Source organism: Barbus barbus (assembly GCF_936440315.1).
Source record: "Barbus barbus genome assembly, chromosome: 28".
NCBI classification, from domain to species: Eukaryota; Metazoa; Chordata; class Actinopteri; order Cypriniformes; family Cyprinidae; genus Barbus; species Barbus barbus.
The window spans coordinates 24653149-24679485 of record NC_136756.1 but is presented as its reverse complement, the minus strand read 5'-3'; the positions used below and the strand labels follow the sequence as shown (position 1 = coordinate 24679485).

General features: G+C 37.0%; 1 protein-coding gene across 3 annotated transcripts; it reads right to left on the bottom strand.

Moving 5' to 3' along the window:
* Nucleotides 1-1035: 1035 nt before the first annotated feature.
* LOC306847863 (uncharacterized protein) lies at nt 1036-26001 on the bottom strand. Of its 3 annotated transcripts, XM_079382071.1 has the most exons (23): nt 25251-26001; nt 23573-23721; nt 23383-23478; nt 23207-23279; nt 20723-20814; nt 20475-20612; nt 20266-20390; nt 20136-20149; nt 19818-19917; nt 19586-19680; nt 19370-19470; nt 19211-19283; nt 17471-17542; nt 16450-17358; nt 15133-16356; nt 14008-14779; nt 12827-13256; nt 7283-10921; nt 7073-7195; nt 3235-3388; nt 3025-3130; nt 2728-2909; nt 1036-1567 (listed from the first exon to the last, which is right to left on the bottom strand). In XM_079382071.1, the coding sequence occupies exons 1-23, from the start codon at nt 25279-25281 to the stop codon at nt 1470-1472; spliced, it is 8796 nt and encodes a 2931-aa protein (XP_079238197.1). In that variant the 5' UTR covers nt 25282-26001; the 3' UTR covers nt 1036-1469. The 3 variants fall into 3 exon arrangements, with proteins under 3 accessions (XP_079238197.1, XP_079238196.1, XP_079238198.1); XM_079382070.1 differs by having other exon boundaries at nt 15133-17358; XM_079382072.1 differs by having other exon boundaries at nt 14008-14347; nt 15133-17358.
* Between the last annotated feature and the right edge of the window lie 336 nt (nt 26002-26337).

Below are 26337 nucleotides of genomic sequence, written 5' to 3'. Positions count from 1 at the left end.
ATGGTACAGGCCCCAGATGTGTTCAGCTGGAATTAGGACTTTACTTTCTGCAGCCCAGTCAAGTTCTTCCACACCAACTGAATCAATCATTTCTTCTTGAACCTTGTCTATATACACAGATGCATTGTCATGTTAGAATAAAAAAGTGTCCTGCCCAAACTGTTGCAATAAAATTAGAAGCACACAACTCCCTAGAACATCCTTATGTGCATAAACATTAAGATTTGTACTCATGGAAATTATTAAAATAGTCAAACATGTTCATTAGAAGCGGGTGTCCCAATACTTTTGGAATATGTGCACACAACTTGCATTTTATAACAAGATGCATAAACTTCAAATAACATTTGTCTTTGTCAAATAGTTAAACAAAATATTTAATAAAAACATATGTACATGTAAATATACATGCCTCTAGTCCTATTTTTAAAATACGTTATAAAATTAAAAACTTCTGGTTGGAACACACATAGGCAAGGCTGAAATCTTATACCTGTTCTTCAGAAGATACAGTTAGATGGTTGTTAAATTTGGCAGGTTTGTACTTGCATTGTAAATGCTTTGCCTTCGGCACAGCTACCATTACCTTACATGGAATGAAAAATTTGCTAAGCCAAAATAGTGATTTAAACGAGTCGAGGTTACTATTCCTTAATCGCCTACTTCGTGTGAACATAATTATGTTAATGCACTAAACAGAAGGAAACAGGCCTTATTGAAGTAAAAATAAAACCGTAAAATACAAACCAGCATCTATAAAGGAAGTAGCTTACTTTTTTCCCCTTCAGGCGATTCTTTAGATTTGTTTTTTTAACCATTTCAAGTCTGAATATATCAAACAAGTTTGGAATACATTTAGACTCTTACAAAGGAGAACTACCAGAACAACAATGAAAAATAAATGGGTGATAACAACCTATAATTATAACTAATGATGAGCTATTATCTGTATGTTAAACCTTTTCAGAGCAGAGCCTCAAGTCTAGTAGACTAATCATACAGAAGTCATGTTAGTACACAAAGTATGTTCCTTCATTTTTATGTATTACATCTGTGAAAACTATACAAATAAACATTGCTTGAATTTTTACATCTTAACACCCGCAACAGATAAAAGAATATGCTGCGTATATCAATTATGATATAACGCGTTTTAAATACACAAAGCTGAATAATGACAAGCATATTAAAACAGCTCATTTATTAGAGTTTCAGTCAAATTTCATCTATAAAAAACAACGGCAGGTTAAAACATACTAAAACATTTTCACGACCTACATTTGTACATTTTCATTGTATTATAAACCGTAAAGCTCTCAGTGGAAAGCTTATAAATTGTCAGCAATTACATATGAGTAACAAAGATAAATGCTTTAACATTTATGATAAACAATAAGTTATTTCTATTAACAAAGGTGTTCTTACCAATGGTAAGATATTGGATTTTGAATAAAATAAAAAAAAAACATTTATGACACAGAACAAGTATCATTTGAAAGGATCCGTGAGAATGTGTAAATGTTCATTGTTAAAACTCCATTTGTTCCAAAAGCTTCAGTTGGTGTTTCTGCAACACAAAGAAAAACAAAAAGGTAAAAATTATCACAACATATTCTCATATTTCCTAAATCGAGGCATGTCATGCATTGTTCACAGAATAATCTAAATAATTACATTAAGCATTCATTTTGATCATTTTAAAACATTAATAACAACTGTTAAAATGAATTTAAAATGTTTAATTTAAAGGAAAAAGGTCTGCTATGGACTACAGTGAGGCATATTATCTTTTCTTCATGCAACTAGTAAGTGCAAGATAAAGAGTGAAATTAGTGTGAAATAACCTCAGATATCAGCAGCAGGATAAGCCAGTCATCATATTTTATATGGCGGGATAGATTATGTATAGGAAATTAAACTTTTGATACGATAATGCCATATTCTCAATATTACCAGACTGAATTCAGGCTGAGGTGGAGATTTTTTGAGAAAATGGCCTTTAAAAATATGTATTGAAATCTACAGCTGCAAATAGATAAAGTGCTATTAAAGAAGCACTTTTTTATAGCAATGTGTATTTTGGATGTTTTCTTTCAACCAGTCTGAAAAAATTACTTTATGAAAAGCCCAAACGCCCAAATTTGACAGTTGCATGAAAAAAACTGTGCTTTTTGCCTGTAGAGTCTCACCTTTATAACTTTCAGAGCAAACCTACAACCTGGTCAAGACCTAAAGATCAGTCTGTCTGATTATGCTCTCAGTGACAAAGCAAGAAAGCAATCAGGAACCAAGAAAGAGAAATAAAACTTAAAATAACAGGAAACAAGTTTTCACTAGTCAATTCCAGCCATAACGTGTAACCACAAGACTATGGTAGATAGCAGAATCAGAGATGGAAATTTGAGTCTGCAACTTGACTTGGACTTGTGAGGAACTGACTCGAGACGGTATGGCTTAATGCACGGTATAAAAGTGCGGTATGGCTTAGAGCACTGACCAAATTACGAAAAGGCTGCGAGTCAATTAAGTAACTATTTGTTGCACTGGACGCACTTTGCCGTGTCCGACACAGTTCAGGGGACTGCAACACCCATTTCTGCATGTGCTGTGAGTTTAATGTGCATTTAGGAATGCAATGGCCACCAGTTGCACATTATCTTCACATTTGCATAATTTCCAAAATTTTTGTGGACAGATGATTACTTACTTTTTATTTATAACTCTTACCTGTAATGAACACAGGAAACCGAACAGAGGCGTTTTGGATCTGAAGTCGAGTCAAACAAAACAGATAGTCGGGTCGGTCTCGTGACATGACATCACAGTCATGATAGGGCAAGACCTCAACTATGCCAGCTTTCTGACAGCAATCCATAAACTGCTGTTTCTTACTTGCTTCAGGACTGGACCTGTCGAGGACATTAGAGGAGAGTGAGTAAGCAAATACTAACTAACCGTAGCTTTTGAATAAACACAACGAGGACCAGTCCCACACATTCAGAGGTGGGAAAGGATTTTTGATACCTTGCATTTTCCCGAAGTCTGCGACTGTCTCTGTAGTGCAGAAACCATTTCCATTTCCCTTGCTTGTCTAACTCCTCCAGAATCCCAACAACTTTCTTCATGTCGTCTTCATATAAATTTGACAGAATTAGTCCAATGAAAATGTCATGATGTATCAGTCCATCTCCAGTAAAACAACATGCATAATTTATGTAGCAACTTGATCAGTACCTAGAGTAAGTGTGTTGAGAGCCATTTCATCACATACTATAAAGCCTCCCTTAGCAAAAAGCTCTTGGTGAGTGAAGTTCACCACATCATCGGGTCGGTCGATGCCAGCAAACAGGACACTGGGTGACTTCTTTAATTCCAGTAAATAAGGCACCTGGTTAAATTGAAAAACATTCAGAAGCCAACCTCAATTAAACAAGAAGTTCACAAAGAAGCTATTTTTGGAGCAATTGCTTTTTTTCCCCCCTTCCCGTTACCTACAAAAAGAATTACGTTCATGCTAATTCAAACCAAAAAAAGATATATGTGCTCAACAGATCTGAAACTCCATTTAGAAACAGGCTTAAATTTAGTGCAGCACAGCTATTCTTCTCTCCTTCTAGGAATGTATTGATATTGAAATGATGAAAGATAATGATAAGCCAAGAGTTATTTTCATTTTATGACCGATAACTGATAAATGCCCAATATTAAAATTATACTGTTAAAAACTATTTTGAATTAAGGCATCACAACATAATGTACAGTTTGAATAAATTGTTTATATGCCATGGTATATCTTCTTCAGATCTGTGGTAATATCCATGTAAATTATCCCTGTAATAGAGTTCAGAATAATTTTGAGATGCACCCTCTATGAAGTTACAGTCATCTTTTTGTTGGGAGGTGGGATAGAGTTTGTGCTTTAACGGAAAAGAGTCCTCATTGGGTGAATGCTCCGTAGTTGTTGCAGATTTATCTTTAAAATCCATTGTGTCAGTGTATTTGTTCCTACTGCACCTTAGGTTTTCATCGTGGATTTCCTCATAATGTCCTGTAAAGTCAGATAATGGCTTTGTGGTAGAAACATGGGGTTGAGGGTATTTAGGTGGCATCATGTCAACGTGATCAGTGTCGTCTGAGTAGTACAAGTCCCTATTCAAATCCTCTTTCCTGAATCCTTTGTTTACCTCTGGATAACATGGAACTTCATCTTGAGTGGGAGTAGAGCACTTGCCGTTTTCCTCCACTTCTGAGGGTTTGTCAATTAGAGCAACTGCTTCATCACGAGAGTCAGTCGTGGTATTTGGGGGTGATGCACAAATTTTTAGGGACAGACATTCTTGGTTTGATTCGATCATTTGATCTTCACAAGAAACTTGACTTTGTGTTTCATTCTCATCAAAAAGTGTATCATCTTCACCAGTGACTTTAAATGAGTCTTGTTGGCTTAAATCTCTTTCGTCATCTTTTTCTAAATGACTAATATAAATTTTGGTGGGTTCAACAGTACTTGTTGGTTTTGACTCATCCTGACAAACATCAAGAGCCTCCTGTTGGACCACTGTACTCTGCTCAGTAGTCTTGGTTTCATCTAGTGATGCACCGATACCACTTTTTCCAGTACTCGCCCGATACTTTAATTTTTGGTAGTTGCCGATACCGAGTACCGATACCGATATTTTTATTGTATTTTTAAATTTTTTAAATATTGGGTGAAGAAAACAAATGAGTATGTAAAATGTTAGTTGATTAACTTCATTTATCAAATAGATACTGTCAAACCAAAATTTATTCAGACACCTTCAACATTTCTCCCATTTTATTCACTATAGTTTAGAAAATGCTAATAAAATATTACAAGAACTCCAAGTTAAACTGTGTCAGAACAAATTTAGCTTGATAATACCTTTCTATCAATCAATCAAAATTATTCAGACAGCTGTTATGACAATATTTACACAACTATCAATACTTTGTCGGGCCACCCTTAGCCTTAATGGCAGCCTGTAGTCTCCTGGGCATGCTGTCAACCAGGTTCATGAAAGCCTGAATTTCAATTTTTTCCATTACTTGGTTTGAATAATTTTTAGTCTCACTTTTGTATCAATTTTACTGGTAGTCCACTGTATGAAGAATGTTTGGGTATAATTTGTCACAGTTTACTTTATTTTGCTATCCTCAGTTACTTAAATCAACTATAGTGTCCTGCACCCACTAGTAAAAAAAAAAATAAAAAAAATAATATCTGGTCTCTGAATAATTTTTGGTTTGACTGTATATCCTTTGGTTATTTTTCACACTTAAATATGCCCATTAAAATGTAATTTACAATTTTTTGTTACTTTCACTGTTAGTTTTTTATTTATTTATTTGCTCTATGGTACATCATCTTAAATGGCATTAGAGTTGCTCCATTGCAGCGGCTCAGTGCTGTAACCACGCTTTTTGCTGTAATTATGCAGGGAACCACTCGTTATAAATCAATCATTTTCAGATATAGAATTTATTTTATTTTTTTTTACATTTTTTTTTACAAACATTTAGATTTCAAAGCCATATAATTGCAGAAACACGCATGAAGCAAGGAAAACACGCACAGCGCACGCACTTATGTGTACCGGAGCAGATGAAAGGGACAAGTAGAACAGCCTATAGCGCATTTCACACAGGCTGATAGTTTCACTTGAGTTTCACTCGTGTTCAATGCTTAAGGTTAAAAATAAATTATGTTTAAAGTGAATGAATGCCCCAATATGTTGTCATATATTTACGATTTAGTTTTAATTCAAATGATGTGTGCTGAGCGAACATCAATAAAGATCACACCACAGAAGTGCGCGCGCGCTCTCTCTATCTCTCTCTCCCTACTGTTAAGTAACTTGTGCATTGTTTTACTTACTCGTTTTTGACATTTCCGACCGAAGTACAAACTTTCCAGTGATATCTGTGAGAAAGGGATATTCACTCGACAAGCTCGCGCATCTGCGCCGCCGCACGCTGGATCCACTCAGCGTGTTTTGCTTATCAGCTTGCTCACATCAGCATACAGGCATTAATACTGAATGTTTAACATTATATTCATTGCATGTACATTTTTAGACATCCTTAATCTCTAATAACTACATTCTGCTGTCTGTTTTTCTGTTGTTGGTGTTTCTTTGTCTGAATATGGCACTGATCACATGCGTGGTATCGGCGTTTAGTATCGGGGCATTTTAACGAATACGAGTACATGAGCTCAGTATCGACCCGATACCAGTATCGGTGCATCCCTAGTTTCATCCTCATCATGCATTACATCAGAAGTATCATTGTTAGCAGCTAGGGTGTGTTTTTCTCGAACAGACATGAGACATGCAAAATTGAGCAATCTACAAATACATTACCAATATGGCAACGATACAGTGGGTACTTAGCACAATTTGTCAATTTTGTGTCAATTTTTTAAATTATAATTGTCGTCACAGCATTTAATCATGTCTTTTTTTTTTTTTTTTTACTAAATGTGACCACAAAACTGTGACCATAAGGGTCAATTTTCCGAAATTGAGATTTATATATCACCTGAAAGCTGAATAAATAAGCTTTCCATTGATGTATTGTTTGTTAGGACTGGACAATATTTGTCAGAGAAACAACTATTTGAAAATCTGGAATCTGAGGGTGCAAAAAAAAAACTGCCTTTAAAGTTGTCCAAATTAAGTTCTTAGCAATGCATATTACTAATCAAAAATGAAGTTTTAATATATTTATGGTAGGAAATTTACAAAATATCTTGATGGAACATGATCTTTACTTAATATCCTAATGATTTTTGGCATAAAAGAAAAATAGATCATTTTGACCCATACAATGTATTTTTGGCTATTGCTACAAATATACCCCAGCGACTTAAGGCTGGTTTTGTGGTCCAGGGTCACAAATGAGCCAATGAAATGATTCAAGCTACCATTTTGCATCTGGGTGAAATCATCCAATTAAAAAATGATTTACACATATTCAGCTTAACACAGTTGTTACTCAGGAATAAACACTAGTGCTTTAATAAACTTTTGTGCTTCACTCATTCACTTACCTCACATATGTGCGCTGCAATGTCCTCATTTCTCAGTATAATGAGCAAAGGGGATTGATCATCACCACTGAGGTCAAAGTCATCTGGCTCAACCGGTCTGTGGCCATCAATCTCCAAAAGGTTCTATAAATCATAGAAATTCACATGAAAATTTTTCTTCAATGTTTTGGACTGCTGTATAAGATTCTTATAATGCATTCACTTTCTTACCTTGGTTTCTTCAAAGAAGGTATCTGTTGATGTGACAAGGATATAAAACCTGTACTTAATCTTAGCTTGACTCACAATAGACTTCGGACTGTCAAAAACATCTTTCTTAATGCGCCCACAGAATCCAGAATAACGGCCAACTCTATCTCGATCAAACTTCTTTCTTGCCTCAGTTGGACGAGGCAGAGTCTTCCCGCTGCAGACATCGTTCATCATGGACTTGTATGCAACAGCGCATTGCTCTGTTATTTCTGATATCTCAGAGAACTCAACATCACTGCCTTTTTCACAGAAAAGTCTTTGGAGATGTGGTTTGTGCTTTCTCACCGTTTCCCTCATCTCTTTCCTGTCGGACAAGTCCACTTTAATCTTAAAATTGGTAAGTGATGGTTGTGCTTTACTAAGTTCAGCGGAACTCTCTACTTCACTGAGATTTGAAAACCGAACAGTCATGGGACATGAAGCCATGTCAGGATTTGCCCTACAGTGTGACGTGGTAGAGCTCTTAGTTTCTTTGAGAACCCGATTACATTTTTGAGAGAAGATGAGGTACTCGCAATCAAGTGCAGACCGGGTCACGTCAGCCTTACTTTTTTGTTCCTGCCATTCATTAAAAGAGTCTTCAAGTCCCTTAGTCAAACTACTTCCATCGAAAGATGGTTTCATGGTGGGAGAGTTATTGAATATAACACGGTTTCCTTTCCTGTCCAACATGGTAACAATGGATGAGGGTGGAACGTCAAATTTGTTATCCCTCTCGCTCGCATCTAATAGCTGACTGCAAGTCACCTCCCTTCTGAAATACCTGCGCCAGTCAAATTGCTGTATGCTTGGCTTAACATGTGAAGTGGAACTAACTGTGAACGACCTAGCTGACTTTGTTTGATACGTTTCAAAGTATGTTTTTTTAATGCTGTCAGAAGAATCATCCCACTTAGCATTTTGGCAGAAGGCACCTTGGAATTTGCTTTTTCGAGACTTCTTTTTTGAACTTCGGGCTACTTCGGTCTCATAGTCTGCAGTACAAATAACCTTTATTGGGTATTTGAAAGACAGAGTTTCCGATTTATAATTCTTTTCTGCCCAACAGTAGTCATCCCTCTCTTTCTTTGCATGCTTTTTGTGCTTGTAGGAATAGTCAAGTTCAGATGTAATGTACTTAGAACAAATAGGTGAATCATTTTCACCACCAGAGTTGTTTCCACATGGGTAAAATTGGTGATCAATGGATTCCGCTGTATGGTAATTATGCCATGGTATATCTTCTTCAGATATGTGGTAATATCCATGTAAATCCTCCCTGTAATAGAGTTCAGAATCATTTTGAGATGCACCCTCTATGAAGTTACAGTCATCTTTTTGTTGGGAGGTGGGATAGAGTTTGTGCTTTAACGGAAAAGAGTCCTCATTGGGTGAATGCTCAGTAGTTGTTGCAGATTTATCTTTAAAATCCATTGTGTCAGTGTATTTGTTCCTACTGCACCTTAGGTTTTCATCGTGGATTTCCTCATAATGTCCTGTAAAGTCAGATAATGGCTTTGTGGTAGAAACATGGGGTTGAGGGCATTTAGGTGGCATCATGTCAACGTGATCAGTGTCGTCTGAGTAGTACAAGTCCCTATTCAAATCCTCTTTCTTGAATCCTTTTTTTACCTCTGGATAACATGGAACTTCATCTTGAGTGGGAGTAGAGCACTTGCCGTTTTCCTCCACTTCTGAGGGTTTGTCAATTAGAGCAACTGCTTCATCACGAGAGTCAGTCGTGGTATTTGGGGGTGATGCACAAATTTTTAGGGACAGACATTCTTGGTTTGATTCGATCATTTGATCTTCACAAGAACCTTGACTTTGTGTTTCATTCTCATCAAAAAGTGTATCATCCTCACCAGTGACTTTAAATGCGTCTTGTTGGCTTAAATCTCTTTCGTCATCTTTTTCTAAATGACTAATATAAATTTTGGTGGGTTCAACAGTACTTGTTGGTTTTGACTCATCCTGACAAACATCAAGAGCCTCCTGTTGGACCACTGTACTCTGCTCAGTAGTCTTGGTTTCATCCTCATCATGCATTACATCAGAAGTATCATTGTTAGCAGCTAGGGTGTGTTTTTCTTGAACAGACATGAGCCGATCTACACCAGGACATGAATATTTTCTAAATTCTTCAAGGGCACCATCTACAAAGTTTGCCTCTTCTGGTGTCTGAGGTTGTTTTTCACTCTTGTGCATCTTCATGTCATGGTCACCATCGGTGAAGGCAGATGATTTGTCAGTGGAGATGTTTTGTTCATAAACTTCCTTCTGTACCTTGGTTTCAGAATCCTCGTCACTGAATTCCATATCAACACTGTTTATATCATCCTCCAAAACCAAAGTAAAGTCATCTAGATATTCCTCCATTGCTGTGGACGTCTCATGTTCAGTATCACTGCCAACCAGGTCTGCCTCTTCCTTTGAATTACTCTCACATTCTTGCATAATTTCCTCACCTGTATAACCTTCTTTCGCTTCCACAGGCTCTTTAGTGTCATTACCGTGAGCTTCATGGGATGATGCATCAACCACATTTGATTGATCTTTCAGATCAACTTCTCCTTTGGCATTAGAATACTCATTACACTCTTCAATATTAGTCTCTTCTGATAAAGCATCTTTCAGCTCATCAGCCATATTTGCGTGATCTTTAGGATCAAGCACAGGCTTAAGTTGTTCATTTCTATTAGAAGTCTCATTAAGCTCTTCAGCTCTCGTCTCATCTGATGAAATATCACTTAGCTCGTCAACATGGTCAACTACACTTGTGTCATCTAGTACAGGTTTAGGTTCTTCTGTAGCATGAGAAGTCTCATTGTGCTCTTCAACATTAGGCTCATGTGATGAATCATCTCTCGGCTCATCAACCATGTTTGCATGATCTTTCAGATCTAGTGTAGTTTTAAGATCTTCCTTTACAAGAACAGACTCTTTATGCACTACAATACTAGTCTGATCTGTTTCGGAAGTCATGTTTTCTTCAACATTTCCATCTTCCATCACTGTCAGACATCTATTACAGCGATCTTCATCTGATAGAACTTTACTCTCTTTAGCTACAGATACACTCTCTTCCTCCACCAAAACGGATGCTACAGTTTTAAGTTCAACAGTCTTGTCAACATATTCATGAACCAGAGTTTCTGGGCACCCATCTTTGTTTGTTTCTTTCTTTGCTTCAAAAATCTCTTTACTCTCTGTACTGTCAGAAACTTTCTCCTTTTGCAGTATTACATGAGGTACATGCCCAGTTTCATTCTTTAAACCCAGATCAAAACTTTTCCTACCCAAAATCAGACGGTGTTGTTTTGAGAATGCTGATGGTTTTATGGGACCAAGTATTTGATGGAAAACACCAATTTTTTGGGAACCAGAAGTGGCCACACTGGTTGATGCTTTATTATTTGTAGCATTTCTGGCCTTCGGTTGAAGTATCCGAACACCTATTCTCATATTTGATGCTTTCTCACACAACTGGTTGTATGCACTGTTTTTTTCCAAGTGCTGTGAATATGAGCAGTCCGTGGTGATGCCATTTTCGTCAGCATCATCATCATTGTCAGGCACTGAATTTTCCACTGGTACATCTACAGCAGTTCTATAATTCTAGAACAGAGAAATGAAAATATACAAAAGAAAATCTGTATTTAATTCATGCACACTGTACAAGAAGCAAATATATAACTGATTTATATATAAACATACAGTATTTTCACACAAAAAAAAAAAGTTAAGCCAGTTATTTTTGTCTTGTGTGTACGCAAGAAATATCAGTTTAGATTTCCAGCATTCCTTTTGTCATTAACAGCCAGTATGCTCCCCACAGAGATCTGATCCACCATCATTCAGTCGGTCTGGGATTACATGAAAAAACTGAGACAGACTAAATCCAGAAGAACTGTGCCAACATCTCCAAGACACTTGACAAAACTTTAAATTTTAAAGTCTGGTAGAGTACAGTGGTGCTTGAAAGTCTGTAAACCCATTAGAATTTTTCTAAATTTCGGCATAAATATAACTGTCATTTATTTATTCAAGAAAATTATCTAATATTACATATCTGTGAGTGGCAAAAGTGTGTGAATCTGTAGATAATTTAATTAAAAGGTTAAATTAGAGTCCATCTGTTCAGAGGTATTTTCAGTCAGTGGGATGACTATGAGGTGTCAGTGCGTGCCCTGTTTTATCTAAAGAACAGGGATCTATCAAAGTCTTATGTTTGTGGAAGTAAATCATGGCACTTGCAAAGGAAATCTCTAAGGACGTCAGAAAAACAGCTGTTGTTGGTCATTAGGCTGGAAAAGTTTACAAAACAATCTCTAAAGAGTTTGGACACCACAAATCCACAGTCAGATGAATGAAGGAAAACAAATGAAGGAAATTCAAGACCCTTGTTACCCCCTCCACGAATGGTCGACTAACAAACATCACTCCAAAAGCAAGACATGTAGTAGTCCGTGAGGTTGCAAAGGACCCCAGGCTAACTTCTAAGTAACTAAAGGCCTTTCTCACATTGTCTAATATTAATGTTCATGAATCCACCATCAGGAGAACATTGAACAACCATGGTGTGCACCGTAGAGTTGCAAGGAGAAAGCCACTGCTCTCCAAAAAAACATTGCTGCCCGTCTGCAGTTTGCTAAAGATCATGTGGACAAGCCAGAGGGCTATTGGATAAATGTTTTATGGACAAATGAGACCAAAATAGAACTTTTTGGTTTAAACGAGAAGCGTCATGTTTGAAAAAAAGGAAAAGCATTCCAGCATAAGAATCTTATCCCATCTATGAAACATGGTGGTAGTAGCATGGTTTGGTCCTGTTTTGCTGCAGGACTGCTTGTCATCACTGATAGAATAATGAATTCTGAATTATACCAGCAAATTCTATAAGAAAATCTCAGGACATCTGTCCAAGAACCGAGTCTCAATAGAAAGTGTGTCATGCATTAAGACAATGACCCCAAGCACAACTGTTCTACTAAAGAATGGTTAAACAAGAACAAAGTTAATGTTTTGGAATGGTTGAGACAAAGTCCGGACCTTAATCCAACTGAAATGTTGTGGAAGGACCTGAATCAAGCAGTTCATAGAGTTGAAGCGATTCTGTACTAAGAAATGGGCTAAAATTCCAACAAGTTGTTGGGCAGGACTGATCAGCAGTTACAAAAAAAAAAAAACATTTAGCTGCATTTATTGCTGCAAAAGTCATCAGGCCAGATACTGAAAGCAAAGATTTACATACTTTTGCCACTCACAGTTATGTAAAGGTTATGTAAAGATACATATCTAAGGAAAAATGCATTGCTGGTCGACACTACCTAGCATGCAGGTGTAAATTAGCAGAAGGCGATCAATCAGTTCGCACTCAGTGTGAAAGTGATAAATTACTGATTTACGTTGTCATAGAACATTTTAGAATTCAACAAAAATATAAAATCTCACCATGGAAAAATATAAATTAGATCACCTAAATACAGTACAATTTTAATGGTGTAAGATATAATACATTACCATCAACGCAGTAACTTTCAGACTGGAGGAGAGACTTGTCCCCGAAGGTGAACGCCTTTGTGCTGTTTCATGCTTATGAGATGATATTTCACCAGGTTGTGATGCAGTGTCTTTTCTTTTGCTCTGATTTGAGACTGAATGATTTACAGGCTCATCATTTTTCACAGAAAGATCCAAAACTTCTGATGAAACATGCACAGGCTTGGCCGAGTCCACTTTCTGGCTCAAATCAACATTGAGCAATGACACAGCATTCTGAATAGCGTTTATGTCCAAATGAACCATTTCAACATTCTTCTCCTTTGGAAGTGCAGTACAATTTTCAAGGTGAAATAACCTGGACGTGGGGTTACTATAGAAAAGACCAATCCACATGTGAAAAATTACATGGACATCCTCATAGGTATCTTCAATGTTGAAGTTCCATTTCCTGTCAATATAAGGAAAGAGAAAAAGAAATTCAGAGCCTTTCTGAAATGTCTATTTATGGGTTATGATGACTTGTTAAAACGGTCTTAAACTCACATTCTCTCCACAAAAACTGTTACAGAGGGTGCAAACAGCATCTTTGGCATATTTTAAGCATGTGGCATTTTTGTATCTTGCAAACTCAAGACATTTGGTGTTCTGTAAAATTCTACATTGGTGTTGCAAATTCCACTGATTTGTCACCACCTGGATAAAAATCTTATCTGGCTAAATTAGAGAAATTGTAATTGTAAAGAGTTGTAAAAGTCTCAATAGAATCAGAATAATGTTAACAACACATTGAAAACTACAAACCAATCAGTAATTGTTTGCATCATGTAACATTTAATTAAAAAAAAGAAATATTTATGAAAAATAAAAAATAGTCGAAAAATTATTTTTAGTGGGATGGATGAAAATATTGGAAAGGCAAGTAAAAAAAAAAAGAAAAAAGAAAATGGCATGACTGAACCAGCAGATGAAAAACAAATCCTTATTTTTGAGTTTTGAATTTTGGGTGAACTATTCTTTTATATTGTCACTATACTGTCACTAATCAGAAAAATAGTAACTAAAAGCCATAATGTTTTGATATTTGTCTTGTGCGAATAGCTTGTTGGCCACAAATCCACATTAAAACAATATTAAATATTCACATCAATAATCATTATTAAACCTTAAATCGAAATTTAGGGGCAACAAGCAGTACTTACCCATGAAGCGCTCGTGTGACAGTTTTGTCTTTACTGTCATTGGTGAACTTGCTGTCAAATTTAAAATCATATGGTTCTTTCCAAATCCTTGTAACTTGAATCATTCCCTCCTTTTCGATTATGCTTCTGTTGTGTAAAATTATTGATCTCCGCTGTTTCGACTTGAGGATCTCCGACGATGGCTTATTTGGAGAAATCAAATGCTTGCATTCTGCTTTACCCCCTTCCTCTTGATGACATGCATCTTTGGGTAGGTTCAGATGAAGCCCAGTTTTCAGTGACCGAGGCGATTCTAAACTTCCAGATGGAAAAGAAACCTTGGGAGATGGACCTGACAAACCTGACAGCGGAGAGGTGGGCTGTGAGTAAGAATGTTCTTTTGATATTTCCAAAATTAGTTCCCCAGTCACTAAAAGACCTTCTGGGAAAGGAGACCTGGGGGGTAATTTAAATCTGGCGGATGGATAATGAAGAAATGCATGAAGGAATGACTCCGTGGAGCTGCTAGCCTTTGCTCCATCAAGGGCCTCCTGGCCAGCTTTCGCCTCTATGTTTAACATTTTATCATTACTCGCACCAAGGGCCAAGTCAGCCAGTAAACTCAAAGCATCTGAGGGCAGAGATGCACCTGTGCTCAGTCTCTCTGCACTGGCTTTGCCATCAGTGCTAATTCTTCTCCTTCCTACCCTATCCTCAATAAGCGAAGATATGAGCTGCGGGTCAGCATGTTTAGCTATTTCAAAAGGTGCTGATGTGTCAAAATTGAGGGACCCTGTAAGAAATAGACAAAAACAAAGACAAAGCATAAAATAGCAATAGAAGCAGTGCGTAATCATGCAGACATGCAAAAGATAAGAGGAAGAAGAGTACGACAGTGGCATTAAGCAGCAGAAGAACGTGCACACGGAAGACAGACAGATAGTGAGGGAAATGTGGGGCCAATTTTAATACACCAGCATAATCATGCCTCAATATCGAGCCAGTCTAATTTTCTACAGAGAATGAAACGTAATCACAAAGGATTAAGGTTTGAAGCTCGTTGCAAATACACACAGAACCCTTTCCCACTCTTGGTATGTGAACATTTGTTTAATCACAGAATGTGTAAACTAATCATTTCCTTACCATTTTCTTTTGATGCGTTGTGAATAAGACCTCTCCAAGACACAGGATGTTTTGTCACCTCCACACCTTTCATTGGAGTATGCTGTGCCTCTTCATTTATGGGTTGTGATCCTTTGTCTGTCAGCTCATTTTGGGCAGTATCACGCTTCAGATCAAACTTTCCTTTTTTTGACTCGGGCTCTGTGTTATCTGGCTCAGATACTGCACTTTCACCAGGGGGAGGAGATTTCAGCCTCTTTCCCCTTATAAGCACAGTCTTTAATTTGCTTATAGATATTGCACTGTACACATCATGTTTTCCTTTCTTTTTGTTTTTGTCAGGAGAGGATACTTTTGGGTCAGAATGTGTGGATTGGTCAGAAACTCCTGGAACACTGGAAGTTGCATCTGCTTGAACAGCAACAGGATGATCTTTGTTGTTTTGTTGGACATCTACAGCCACATTTGATGTATCATTCATAGACTTTTCTGGACATAAATCCTGACTTTTGTCACTTTCTGATGGATGGGTTGTGTGAAGTTTTTTCAATATCCTTAATGCTGACAAGAGAGCACTTGGCATGTCTTTTGAAGGGCTGTCTGAGTGTTCGTCGTCATTGACCAGTGGATCTTTTGAGGGCAATTCTTCCTTACCCTTCAAGGGAGATTCTCCCTTACTTTTCACTATTTCTGTGGATTTGTTCTCCACAGGAGAAATCGTTTCTGCATTTGTGTCAATGCTCATCTCAATATGTGTTTTCTCCTTTTTTGCAGATTCTACGTCAACATCTGAACCATGTGGGACAAAGACTCTGCCACAGTTTGTGATTATGGTCTTTAGACCATATCGTTCCCTCAAGTTAAATCCCTCCATCTTTCTCTTGGGTGTGCTAGACAAACTTTGTTTTGTTTCATTGTGCTGTATATTCACTATAGTCTCCTCATCATTCTTTACAGCATCTGATCTCAAAGACCGTTTCAGATTATCATCTGTATTCCACAATCTTTTACGCCTTGGAAGTGACCGCCAATCTCTTTTTGAGAGACTTATACTTTGATCATCTATAGTTTCAGTTGTCACACTTAATAAAGGGTCTTGTGCTTGTTTGGCTTTACTCAGATTTGGATTCACACCCCTTTGCCTGCGTCCCTTGCCCCTACGAGTTGAATGGGGTTTTTGATTGTCATCAGAATGCACGGTTTCAGTCTTAATCTGGTCTTTCGTAGAGTCATCGGGACAATTCACTGGCAAAACGACAGGCAAACTTGAAATTGGTAAAGCAATGTTTTGTACTTTTTTATTCTGCATGGTTTTCCAATGAGTTCTACGCTTCCTACCTCTACGCCTTGAAAAGGACCTCCGATTTACTTTCTTAACAGGATCAGGTATTGTTTTCTCAGGATGTGTATTATCCTCCACCCCCCCAGCATCAATTTCTTCTGTTGATTTGATTATTGGTATAATGCTAGTTTGGATGGGAGTCTCTTTTGTAGATGCAACGACTCCATCGGCATCTCCTTTAGTACTACCTTGAGATGTTTTCTCAACATCATTCTCAATACTTACACAATTCTCTGTAGGGACAGCACCCAATTTAGGTGGCACCGTGGAAGTTGGATATTCCACCACACTGTCAGCAACTGTAACTACAGCTGTTCCCAGCTTTCCAAGCCCCTCTGGCAAAGCAGGCTGAGGCTGCTCTGTGGACAAATGCTTTTGCTTATCTTTTTGTCTCTTAACTGTTTCAGCTATTCTGTCAGAGGCATCACTGATGGCCTCAGATTCCTTTGTCACCTCCATTTCAATGTGGCCATCAGTCTGTGGCACCTCCTCTGGTGATGATATACAGTAATAGACATCATCATCGTGATCATCACCACGCTGTTGTCGACCAGCAGTGAGTAACTCCAATGCCCTCCCTACTGGAATAGTAAAGCCACATGGCTCATCAAAATAGGATTTTAATCGAGTACCAGCCTCCTGTGACCATTTAGGCGATATTAGAGTAAAACCACCAGGCACATCATATTGATCTGGAAACATACTGGCTTCCCTGGTGGGAACATCCAATAGCCCTGGGTGAAAAAGAGTGCCGTAGTCTTGCAAATGCTTCTCTAAAGACATCTGAGAGCACCCCTGCTGGTTTGGAGGACATTTTTCCATCTCTGTTTCTGCATAGTTGAGTGCTGGGATTACTTGCATTATTTCTGTTGACACCTTAGTATTTTGCAGGTCAGACTTGGCATCTAAAAAAACATACAAAAGATTTGTTCATAAGATGTGAAATACTTGCAAATACAAGCTGCATAAGGTACACAGATGTAAAAGTCTAATAAATCAAATTATTCTCCTTGTTACCTCTTGGCACAGTTCTCGAGTCTGGGAAAATAAACATGCCTTGAAGTGCTGCTGCCTTCCCCGACTTTGCATCTAGAAATAAAGGAAATTAAAATAATTATTTAAAAAATTCAAATTACATTTACAAATGTTCACAATATATATACAGTGCTGTGCAAAGGTCTTAGGCCACTAGTATTTTCACCAACAAAAAAATGGTTTAAGTCAGTTCTATCTTTTGCTGTAGTGTGTCAGTAGGAAATATCAGTATATTATCAGGAAATATATATATATACACACAAACACATATATACATATACACATATATACATATATATATACACACATACACATATATACATATATATATATATATATATATATATATATATATATATATATATATATATATATATATACATATACCTGTATATATATTAGTGCTGTCAATCGAAATTTTATCACGTTAAATCACAGTCTATATTTACCTGTAAATGTGTTGAAATAAAGAAAAGCATGACAAACTAGTTTAAGGAAACAGAACCTTTCACACCTCCGCAAAGTATGAGAATTATTTTTTTTTTTAATTTTTTTCAGCAATTATCAGCCTTTATGCTAGCAATAAATCGTTTACCAAGCCACATCGCTTCAATCCCAGTATACATTTACCCAACTATTATCAAAAGTATTTCTAAATGAATACAACAAAACATTTTCTTGCGACCTTACATGAAGTATTATGACAAAATGCATTATGAAGAAGAATTGGACCCGTTCTGCAGGTGCATTGGAGCTAACATTAGCGTCATGCCACATAAGACAATTTATGAGATTAATAGTGCACTTTTACTCAGAACTCACTTTAAACCACCATCAAGTGTTTGTTATAACTTCCTTTTGCAATCACATGTGTATACACTTTGGGCGGCCGTGGTACATTATAAAAGTAGCCAAAAAAAACGCAACCCACAGCTCTGTAATTTTTCCCGCGACTGTATTTTCAAAATAGCCCAATTGTGCGGGAAACCCGCGACACTGATCTCGCAACACTGGTTCGCTGTACCCTTATCACATATGAGTATACATATCTCTCGCGCACTGTCTCACTGTTGCTCTCTCTCTCACTCTCTCCACGTTCGCTTCACTTTCGTCGAGCACGGCGCCTCATAATCACACAATCCCTGCATCCCAATGTGCATACTATCCACCCTATCTGCCCTAAATAGTATTGAAAATTACTAATATCACATAGAATTTAGGATGGATAGTGTGCACATTGGGACGCAGACAATGATTACCTTCCGTGCTGCGGTGACGGCAAGAAGTTGGGGTCAAACCTTATCAAACGATTAATTTACGTAAAAAAAATAACGTGTTAAAATGTTTAGATTAAATCGCAAGCGTTAACGTTGACAGCCCTAATATATATATATATATATATATATATATATATATATATATATATATATATGTGTGTGTGTGTGTGTAATTATTATTATATGTATAATTTTTTTGTTTATTTCTAATAATCAGATATAAACATTTAGGATTTTTGGTAATATACTGTAGTTCTTCAGGAATTGACACAGACTGACAGCATTAATAACAGCATTTATCACTAATTAACAACCTCGTAGCTCATGGTGGGTTTGTACATGTTTTTTAAAACCAGTGTATACAAAGGTTTATACACTGGTTTTAAAAATCAGTTACTCTATTAAGAAAATTAGTGGGCCTGGAGTCTGTTGGGCAACATCTTACCTTCATAAGAGAAGAGGTGCGAAGAGTGCAACAGTATAAGAAACCCAGAATCTTCCAGAGGGATAACAAGAGCCTGTTGAATGGAAAAAAATCATAAGACAAGATTTGTTCAGAGATTTGTCCAATTATTAAAAATATTTCCCTCTTCTCCATATTTACCGCATCTTTTTCCTTCAGCTCTTGGGCTATCTGAGCCAGGTCATTTTTCGCCTTAGAGGAGACAACGTCATACAAGTTGAAACATCTGCCATCTATGCAAACTGTGTGGAGATAGAGGGAAACAAATTACAAGATGTCACCAAAGCACTCATTTACACTTTTAGTACCAATATAGGCGATAGTGTCAATTACCAAAATAAAATGTTAAACACACACCTTCACCCACAATGCAAGTTTCAAAGATTTCACGTGGCAAGGTCCTCTTCAGTTCAGACACACCAATTGCATGGTCAATTTGAACTGTCTTTGGGCTGAAAATACAGTTTGCATTTCAGTCCTATAGCGTATAAGTACACAGTATAGTATATCTGAATCTACCCTTGATTCTTGGGCAGCTTTTTGGTGCATTACCAAATATGGTTTATACATGACGTTAAATAAAACATACAGTTTGGCTGGGAACCAGGCTCCGCTTGAAGACTGAAGACCAACATCATAGACAGTAGATTCAATCTTGAACTGGCCAATCCATGGTTGGTAATGAAACACTACAATAGAAGATTTAGCTTAAAACACCATGTTGATAATTACATACTCTCAAAGGAACATTTAAAATACACTGAATATTATGCAGAAGTGCAAAACTCTTTACAATAAATGAAAGACAGACAATGGACAAGACTGTGAATGAAACAATCTTTGCTAATTGCCTTGTTTGCAATTTCACCACAAAAACAGAAAAGAACATGCAAAATCAAATTCTTACCCGCTTTGTCTCGGCTTTAAAAGAAACAGTGAAGAAAAAAAAAAAACTTTAGTTGTCAAAAATCACCATTATCACATGTAAAACTTAAGTTTCACTTAATAAGCTAGAAAGAGTATAAAAACTGCTAAACCTTTTTTTCTCCAACTCTGGCATGGTGCTCATCTTCCCATATGAGAATGCCACAATGGCAAACGGACAAGCATGTCTTGGACATGTTTCTATTTCATTGCTTCCACGGAGTTCATACATATAGTACTGCAAGACAAACCAACCTTGTTAGATTTACTGTTTGAAACTAAGGAAGGAAGGTAGGAAACAGTTTTTTATGAGCTTAATCACCTGTGTTCGCTCATAGGCCAAGAAAGAACTAGTAGTTGAAGACACTGCACCAAGATGATCTGATATGTGGCAGTCGTAGCCAGCTGTCGGAGGAGTGAAATTCTGGGTGTAGTTGTCGGTAACGTCTTTCACTCTCCCCTGATGTTTAAATATATAAGAAAACATGTTTGCATGTGGTGCATTAGGAAAAACCAGCACAAAGTAACAATGTGGGTGGAAGAATTACAATTTTCCACCAACTTTCATACCTTGGTCAGCTTCAAAAGGACTATGTAGCCTGTCTTGCCATCGTACCAGTGCTTCAGGTCAAGGCAGTCCGAGTATTTTGAGATGTAGACACCTAATTTATACCAGAAATATAATGAGAGAATAATCACCTCAACAATACTAGAAAACAACTACACAACAGTTCCACAGCTACATTTCACACAAACGTTCTACAGAAAAGCTGTATTCAACCCACATTTCAGATATTCACAAGCCAAACCAGATAAGGTCCAGAGAGCTTTGATGGTGTTCATACACCACGAGATCACGACTGAAAAATGAGGCCTCGAAGAAGTCTTTGTTACAAAAACGTAATGTCTGAATTTAAGCAAACAACACATGCTTCAGTGGAAGGTGTAACTCCAAAATTTGGAGAAATGTTTTCATACCCAAATACAGACAATTAACGGACCGTCAAAAAACAGAAAAACTAGTTCTTCAGCATTTTTGTGGATGAGAAAAAAGGTGCACAAGGAGTTCTCAGGAAGGTTTGTTTGCCTTGACATGTCAAACTGCAGCAAACAAATTTAATCTTTGGTACTGGTAATTATTAAGACAGCAAGTCCTTATCTTGCATAGACAGGCTTTTAATAGAAAACATAAAATCTGGTCCAGATTGCAGGCAATAATAATATAATACTGTAATTTAGAAATCAAAGTTGAATATACAGTTCTACTAACTAATAGCTAGTTAAGGTGCTACTTAATTGGCTCTAGCAAAAATAGTATTTTTCAAAAATGTATTCATTTCAAAAGATTTATTCAAACTACTTTAGGAAAACTACAGCAATTCCAGCAAAGATTTCTTTATAAAACAGTATCTTTTCCTGGTTTTTTGACAAAAACGTGTACGCCCTTACACCCAGTTCTTGACATTCTGGTTTACATCAGATGGTCAGAGAACAGACTGGGGGTGTTGTCAGGGACTAAGCAAACCTTGACAATATACCAACATTTCTGAATTTCACAAAATTCTTAAAAAATAAATACAAACACATCACAAGAGTATCCTCAGCCATTTTCAGACTTTGAAATATAAACTTTCTCTTATCCTCCTGATTACTCACTGGGTCTGAAAATATTCCTGCATAAAGACATTGATATGATAGCAACTTACAGTCAATACCACATGAAGTTTACTCTTATTTGGTTGGGCAACCTTTGTAGAGACTGTTTGCTTTTACACTCACAAAGCTAGGTGTATATCAAGTCTTTCCCCTCACAGGAAACAGAAGTGGCTCAAAGCACATAAAATTAGCATGACTTACCAACTACATCATACTTAAAAATAGTAATGAAATGTAATATTTAAACCTATTATCATCTGAAGACCTGAAATAATTTGTATAAATGTATGTGCTGAATTTGACCATAGGGTCAAACAAAAGGCCTATTTGTCTTCACAAACCTGCTTTGAAGGGATACATTCTGTCATTAATTACTCACCTGTAATTCCAAACCCGTAAGACTTTTGTTCATCTTCAGAACACAAATTAAGATATTTGGGATGAAATCTGAGAGGTTTCTGACTCTCCATAGACAGCAAGGGTACTATCACGGGCAAGGAAGGTCAATGATGTCACATTGACTGTTTTACTGATGTCCTTAATGTGTTTCTGTGCCTTGACTGTGGTAGCTCCCTTGCTGTCTATGCAGGGTCAGAAAGCTCTCCGATTACTTCAAAAATATCTTAATTTGTGTTCCGAAGATGAACAAAGGTCTTATGGGTTTTGAATGACATGAGGGTGATTAATTAATGACAGAATTTTCATTTTTTTAGTGAACTCTCCCTTTAAGTAAATAATATTTAGTTTTTTCATTGCGAGATTCACCAGGGAAATCCACCATTACTTTATAACAGCCCTGCAGTCTGTAGCAAATGCTTAATTTATACTGCAGTAAATACTTCTGTATCTAAGATATTTGATCTCATACAGAAGTGAAAACCAGTGGTAAAGGCAAATCTTCACTTTCTCTTTCTATAGATTAACTGCATCTCTTACGTAGCATACTTTCACTTTTCCTTTTCATATGTAGGAGAACCTATGATGAAATATGCAGTTCTCCTGACCAACGCTATGAACACCATTACAATTAAAAGCCATCATTTTAGTAATCTGTTATATGCTATTTTTGTTAGTATATGCTATTTATTTACATGGTTTGAGGCAGTTACTCAGTTGCAATTCACTTACAACACAATATATAAAAAGAAACAAAGCTGGGATTTCTCGACAGTTAACTGAATTGTGGCAATGGAAATCATGCCAGTAACCATTGCTGACAATAGCACATTCACATCAAGTCCTGTCAGACAAGTATGAAGGCTTCAGAACCTCCTCTTGGCTGATCTTGCTGATCTTGCTGCAGTCACATGTGAAATATTATCTTGTGCATGCAAGTAAACACATCAGGCTCTTTTGCTGAAACAACCACCAATTAATGCAATGGCATGCTTTCTTTACCTTTCGAGGAGTCTCCAAGAGTAGTGCATTTTGCTTGTCCAACTAACAAGCCTGTTTCGCCAATTTTCCTTGCCTGTGGGAAAACAAATGTTGCAGTAATGGGTTTGAAGTTTCAGACAGAATAGTTTTTAAATCAGGTCGATTCAATAAGCTCCATTAGTGTTGTATTTCTGTACCCTGTTTGCATCATCAAGCAACAGGAAGCCAAATGACTCTTCAAGTTCCTGTTCAGAGTATCCCTTTTCCAGTTTCTCGGAACGAAAGGCAGCATACTGTTGGAAGACGAGATTTATTACATGACGACACTAATCTCACTGAATCATTTAAAACTAAGTGCAGAATGGGGGACATTCAGATAAAACTTACCCGTTTTTGTAAAGCGCCATTGTTGATCAAATGGGCAGAGTTGTATGTGAAACATTCTTTTGATTCCTCATACAAGTAGTTGTTATGAAGTGGGGCTAGAATACTCTCATTAAAGGTTACTGAGCCTGGATGCACAGGCTCCAGAAGACCTGGTAAAACAGGACACATGCTTGAGTTATACTAACTGCTTCACAATCTTCCAAAACATTCCTTCTTTCCAATAACAAACAAAATGGACAGTTTTATAGGTCCCACTCTGTCGCTCTGGAATTGTAACCAGAGAGCATGTTGTAAAAGTCATCTCAAGGACATTCTGAGATAAATGCTCGGTAAAAGCAATAAGTCTAGTAAAGAGCCATTTTGTGAACAACTTGGTGAGTGTAAGAATCAAAGAGTTTCATGAACAGGCTAAACAACTTTAAAACAAACAAAACAGTATTCGGCATTAAAGAAAGAACAATTGCGCAATTCTTATGCTGAAAAACCCCTACGTTGTTCTTCAAGTACAGTACAATTGCACAAGACTCATGTTTCCACATTAATCTTCCATATGCTGAATACAACAACTAGAATGTCACATATTAATGAACTCTGTCCATTACTAACTGATGCAACTATACAGAAATATGAAATGCAGCCTATCCTCTTCAGCACATGGTGGATTTCCAACTTCTAACTTTTTTCAGCTGGTCATACCAGTTAAAGGTGGTCAAGCTGGTTTTTTGAATAATCTGTTAAACATGCTAGAACCAGCTAATGTCCATCTTAGACCAGCTAAAAACAGTTTATCACATTTATAATATAATAATAAACGGAATTGATATTGCAAAATGTCAATTGTGACTCAACATTTAGCCTGTACCCTTATGAAATTTAACCATGGTTTTATTATACTAAAAGTGTAGTGCTCATGTGTTTTTTTTTTTTTTTTTTTGGCATAAACTATAGCAAATCCATGGTTAAATTGTGGTCACCGTGGTTTAACTATAGTACCCATGTTTTTTTTTGTAGTAAAACCATGGTTAATTTTCATTACGGTATACATAATATATAACATGAAATGAGGTTCATATAACACAACTGTAAATACATCAACATTACTGACCAAACTGGCCATAATTTACATTTAGAAATCTCAAAACATTGAGAATAAAGACCAAAAAGAGACTTTTCATATTATAGATCATGCAGAAAGATCTAGAAAACACTTATTGAATAGAGTACAAGAGAGGCTACTGTACAGTAGTTTAACTGATAAACGTGATTGTAATCAACCCTTGTTCAAATTAATCCAAAAGCTTGGAGCAAAGATAAAACTATCACGTGTAGTTTTACCAGGCCCATGCGGACTCAACTGCAGAACTGGTTTAGAGTGGAGTACAAACAACCAAACTAAGTTACTCGGTTCTTCTTTCAACCAAAATAGGATAGTCGTTTAAAATTATACACAACGCTGCAATAGTGTGACTATATTGAAATATCTATGACTGGAACTCACAAATCATTAACCAGTTTCGTTAGCTATTAACACAAACAAAATTACCACAAAAAATACTGTGGATTGAATTTCCGATATAGAAATGTATAAATACACTTTCTGCACAAAACGGATTATACAAACGCTATTGACGTCAAAACAGAAACTAATGTTGTGCATGAGGCCACTAAACCCAGTCACCTTCTGTTGATCGAGCAGTCTCATTCTCCATGAAGACGAGGCATAGATCCCAGGTTTTCACTTTGCGCTCGATATATTAGATATTTCTAATCCCCGACGGCTCACGACATTCCACTAAAACCAATAAAAAGATACCGCCTTTTTCCGTAAAACAGTCATGAAATGTTTATTTGAAGCTGTAAGGACTAATATTATGCTCGATGACTGGTCTCTCAAGCTAAACTGCGTTTTTAAGGACTAGATTTGTACTGTGTTGCAACCAGGAAGCGAATCCACAAAAAAGACAGCAAAGGTTGGGCTGTGGGAACGAATGGCTGCCAGCGAATCGGTCTGAAGGACTGTTTTAACTGAATTCGAATTCTGACTGGGATTCGAATTCATTCGACAGCGCGCTCCGTCTGCTCGAGCGACGCGTCTAGAAGAGAGTAGCTCGCGCGAGCAAAACGAAAAAGAAACAGAAAGTCAGAAGTTCGAGTCCATCTTGCGTCCAGCAGCACGCGCTTCCGTTTGGCGTCGCTAGTAGTCGCAGCCCTGGCATACTGAAACGACGCCGTTCATAGCAAATTATACGCCGATTTATCTCTGAATGTCGATTCAGTAATTAAACGGGAAGTTGTATACATGGTTATAAATCGATAACGAGTAGACACAATTAGCATGAATTTAACAAATATCCGTCGTTGGTCTGAAAAAGCCTCATTTACTCTTCAGGCCTTTAGGTGGAGCAATTCAGTTTTTTGCATTCCTGAAAGAACATTCAGTCCTGGACGAAATGAATTAGAGCAAAACAAAGCTGTTTTTGTTCTGCTTTGCCTGCCCATATTTGGTCGAAGATATTTAAGTCTAGTTTTGAAGGAATACAGACATCGTACTTGAAAGTGGAACTAGATATATTAATATAGGATAATAAAAACCATAGATAGATATATATAGATAGATAGTGGTGGCCAAAATTATTAGAACACTAGTATTAATTCATTAAGTCAGTTATTTTTATCTTTTGCTGTAGTGTGTCAGTAGGGAATATCTGTTTACATTTCCAAACATTCATTTTGCCATTAATTGTAATAATCCAGTGAGATTTTTG

Bases quoted from the DNA above. Each gene is read 5' to 3' on its own strand.
- LOC306847863 (XM_079382070.1), bottom strand. From the start codon at position 25,281: ATGGAGAATGAGACTGCTCGATCAACAGAAG. The intron at 23,280-23,382 runs GTACAGAAATAC...GTTTTCCCACAG, and splicing joins TGCTTGATGATGCAAACAGG to GCAAGGAAAATTGGCGAAAC. The intron at 17,543-19,210 runs GTAAGATGTTGC...CTTTATTTCTAG, and splicing joins GCACCTCTTCTCTTATGAAG to ATGCAAAGTCGGGGAAGGCA.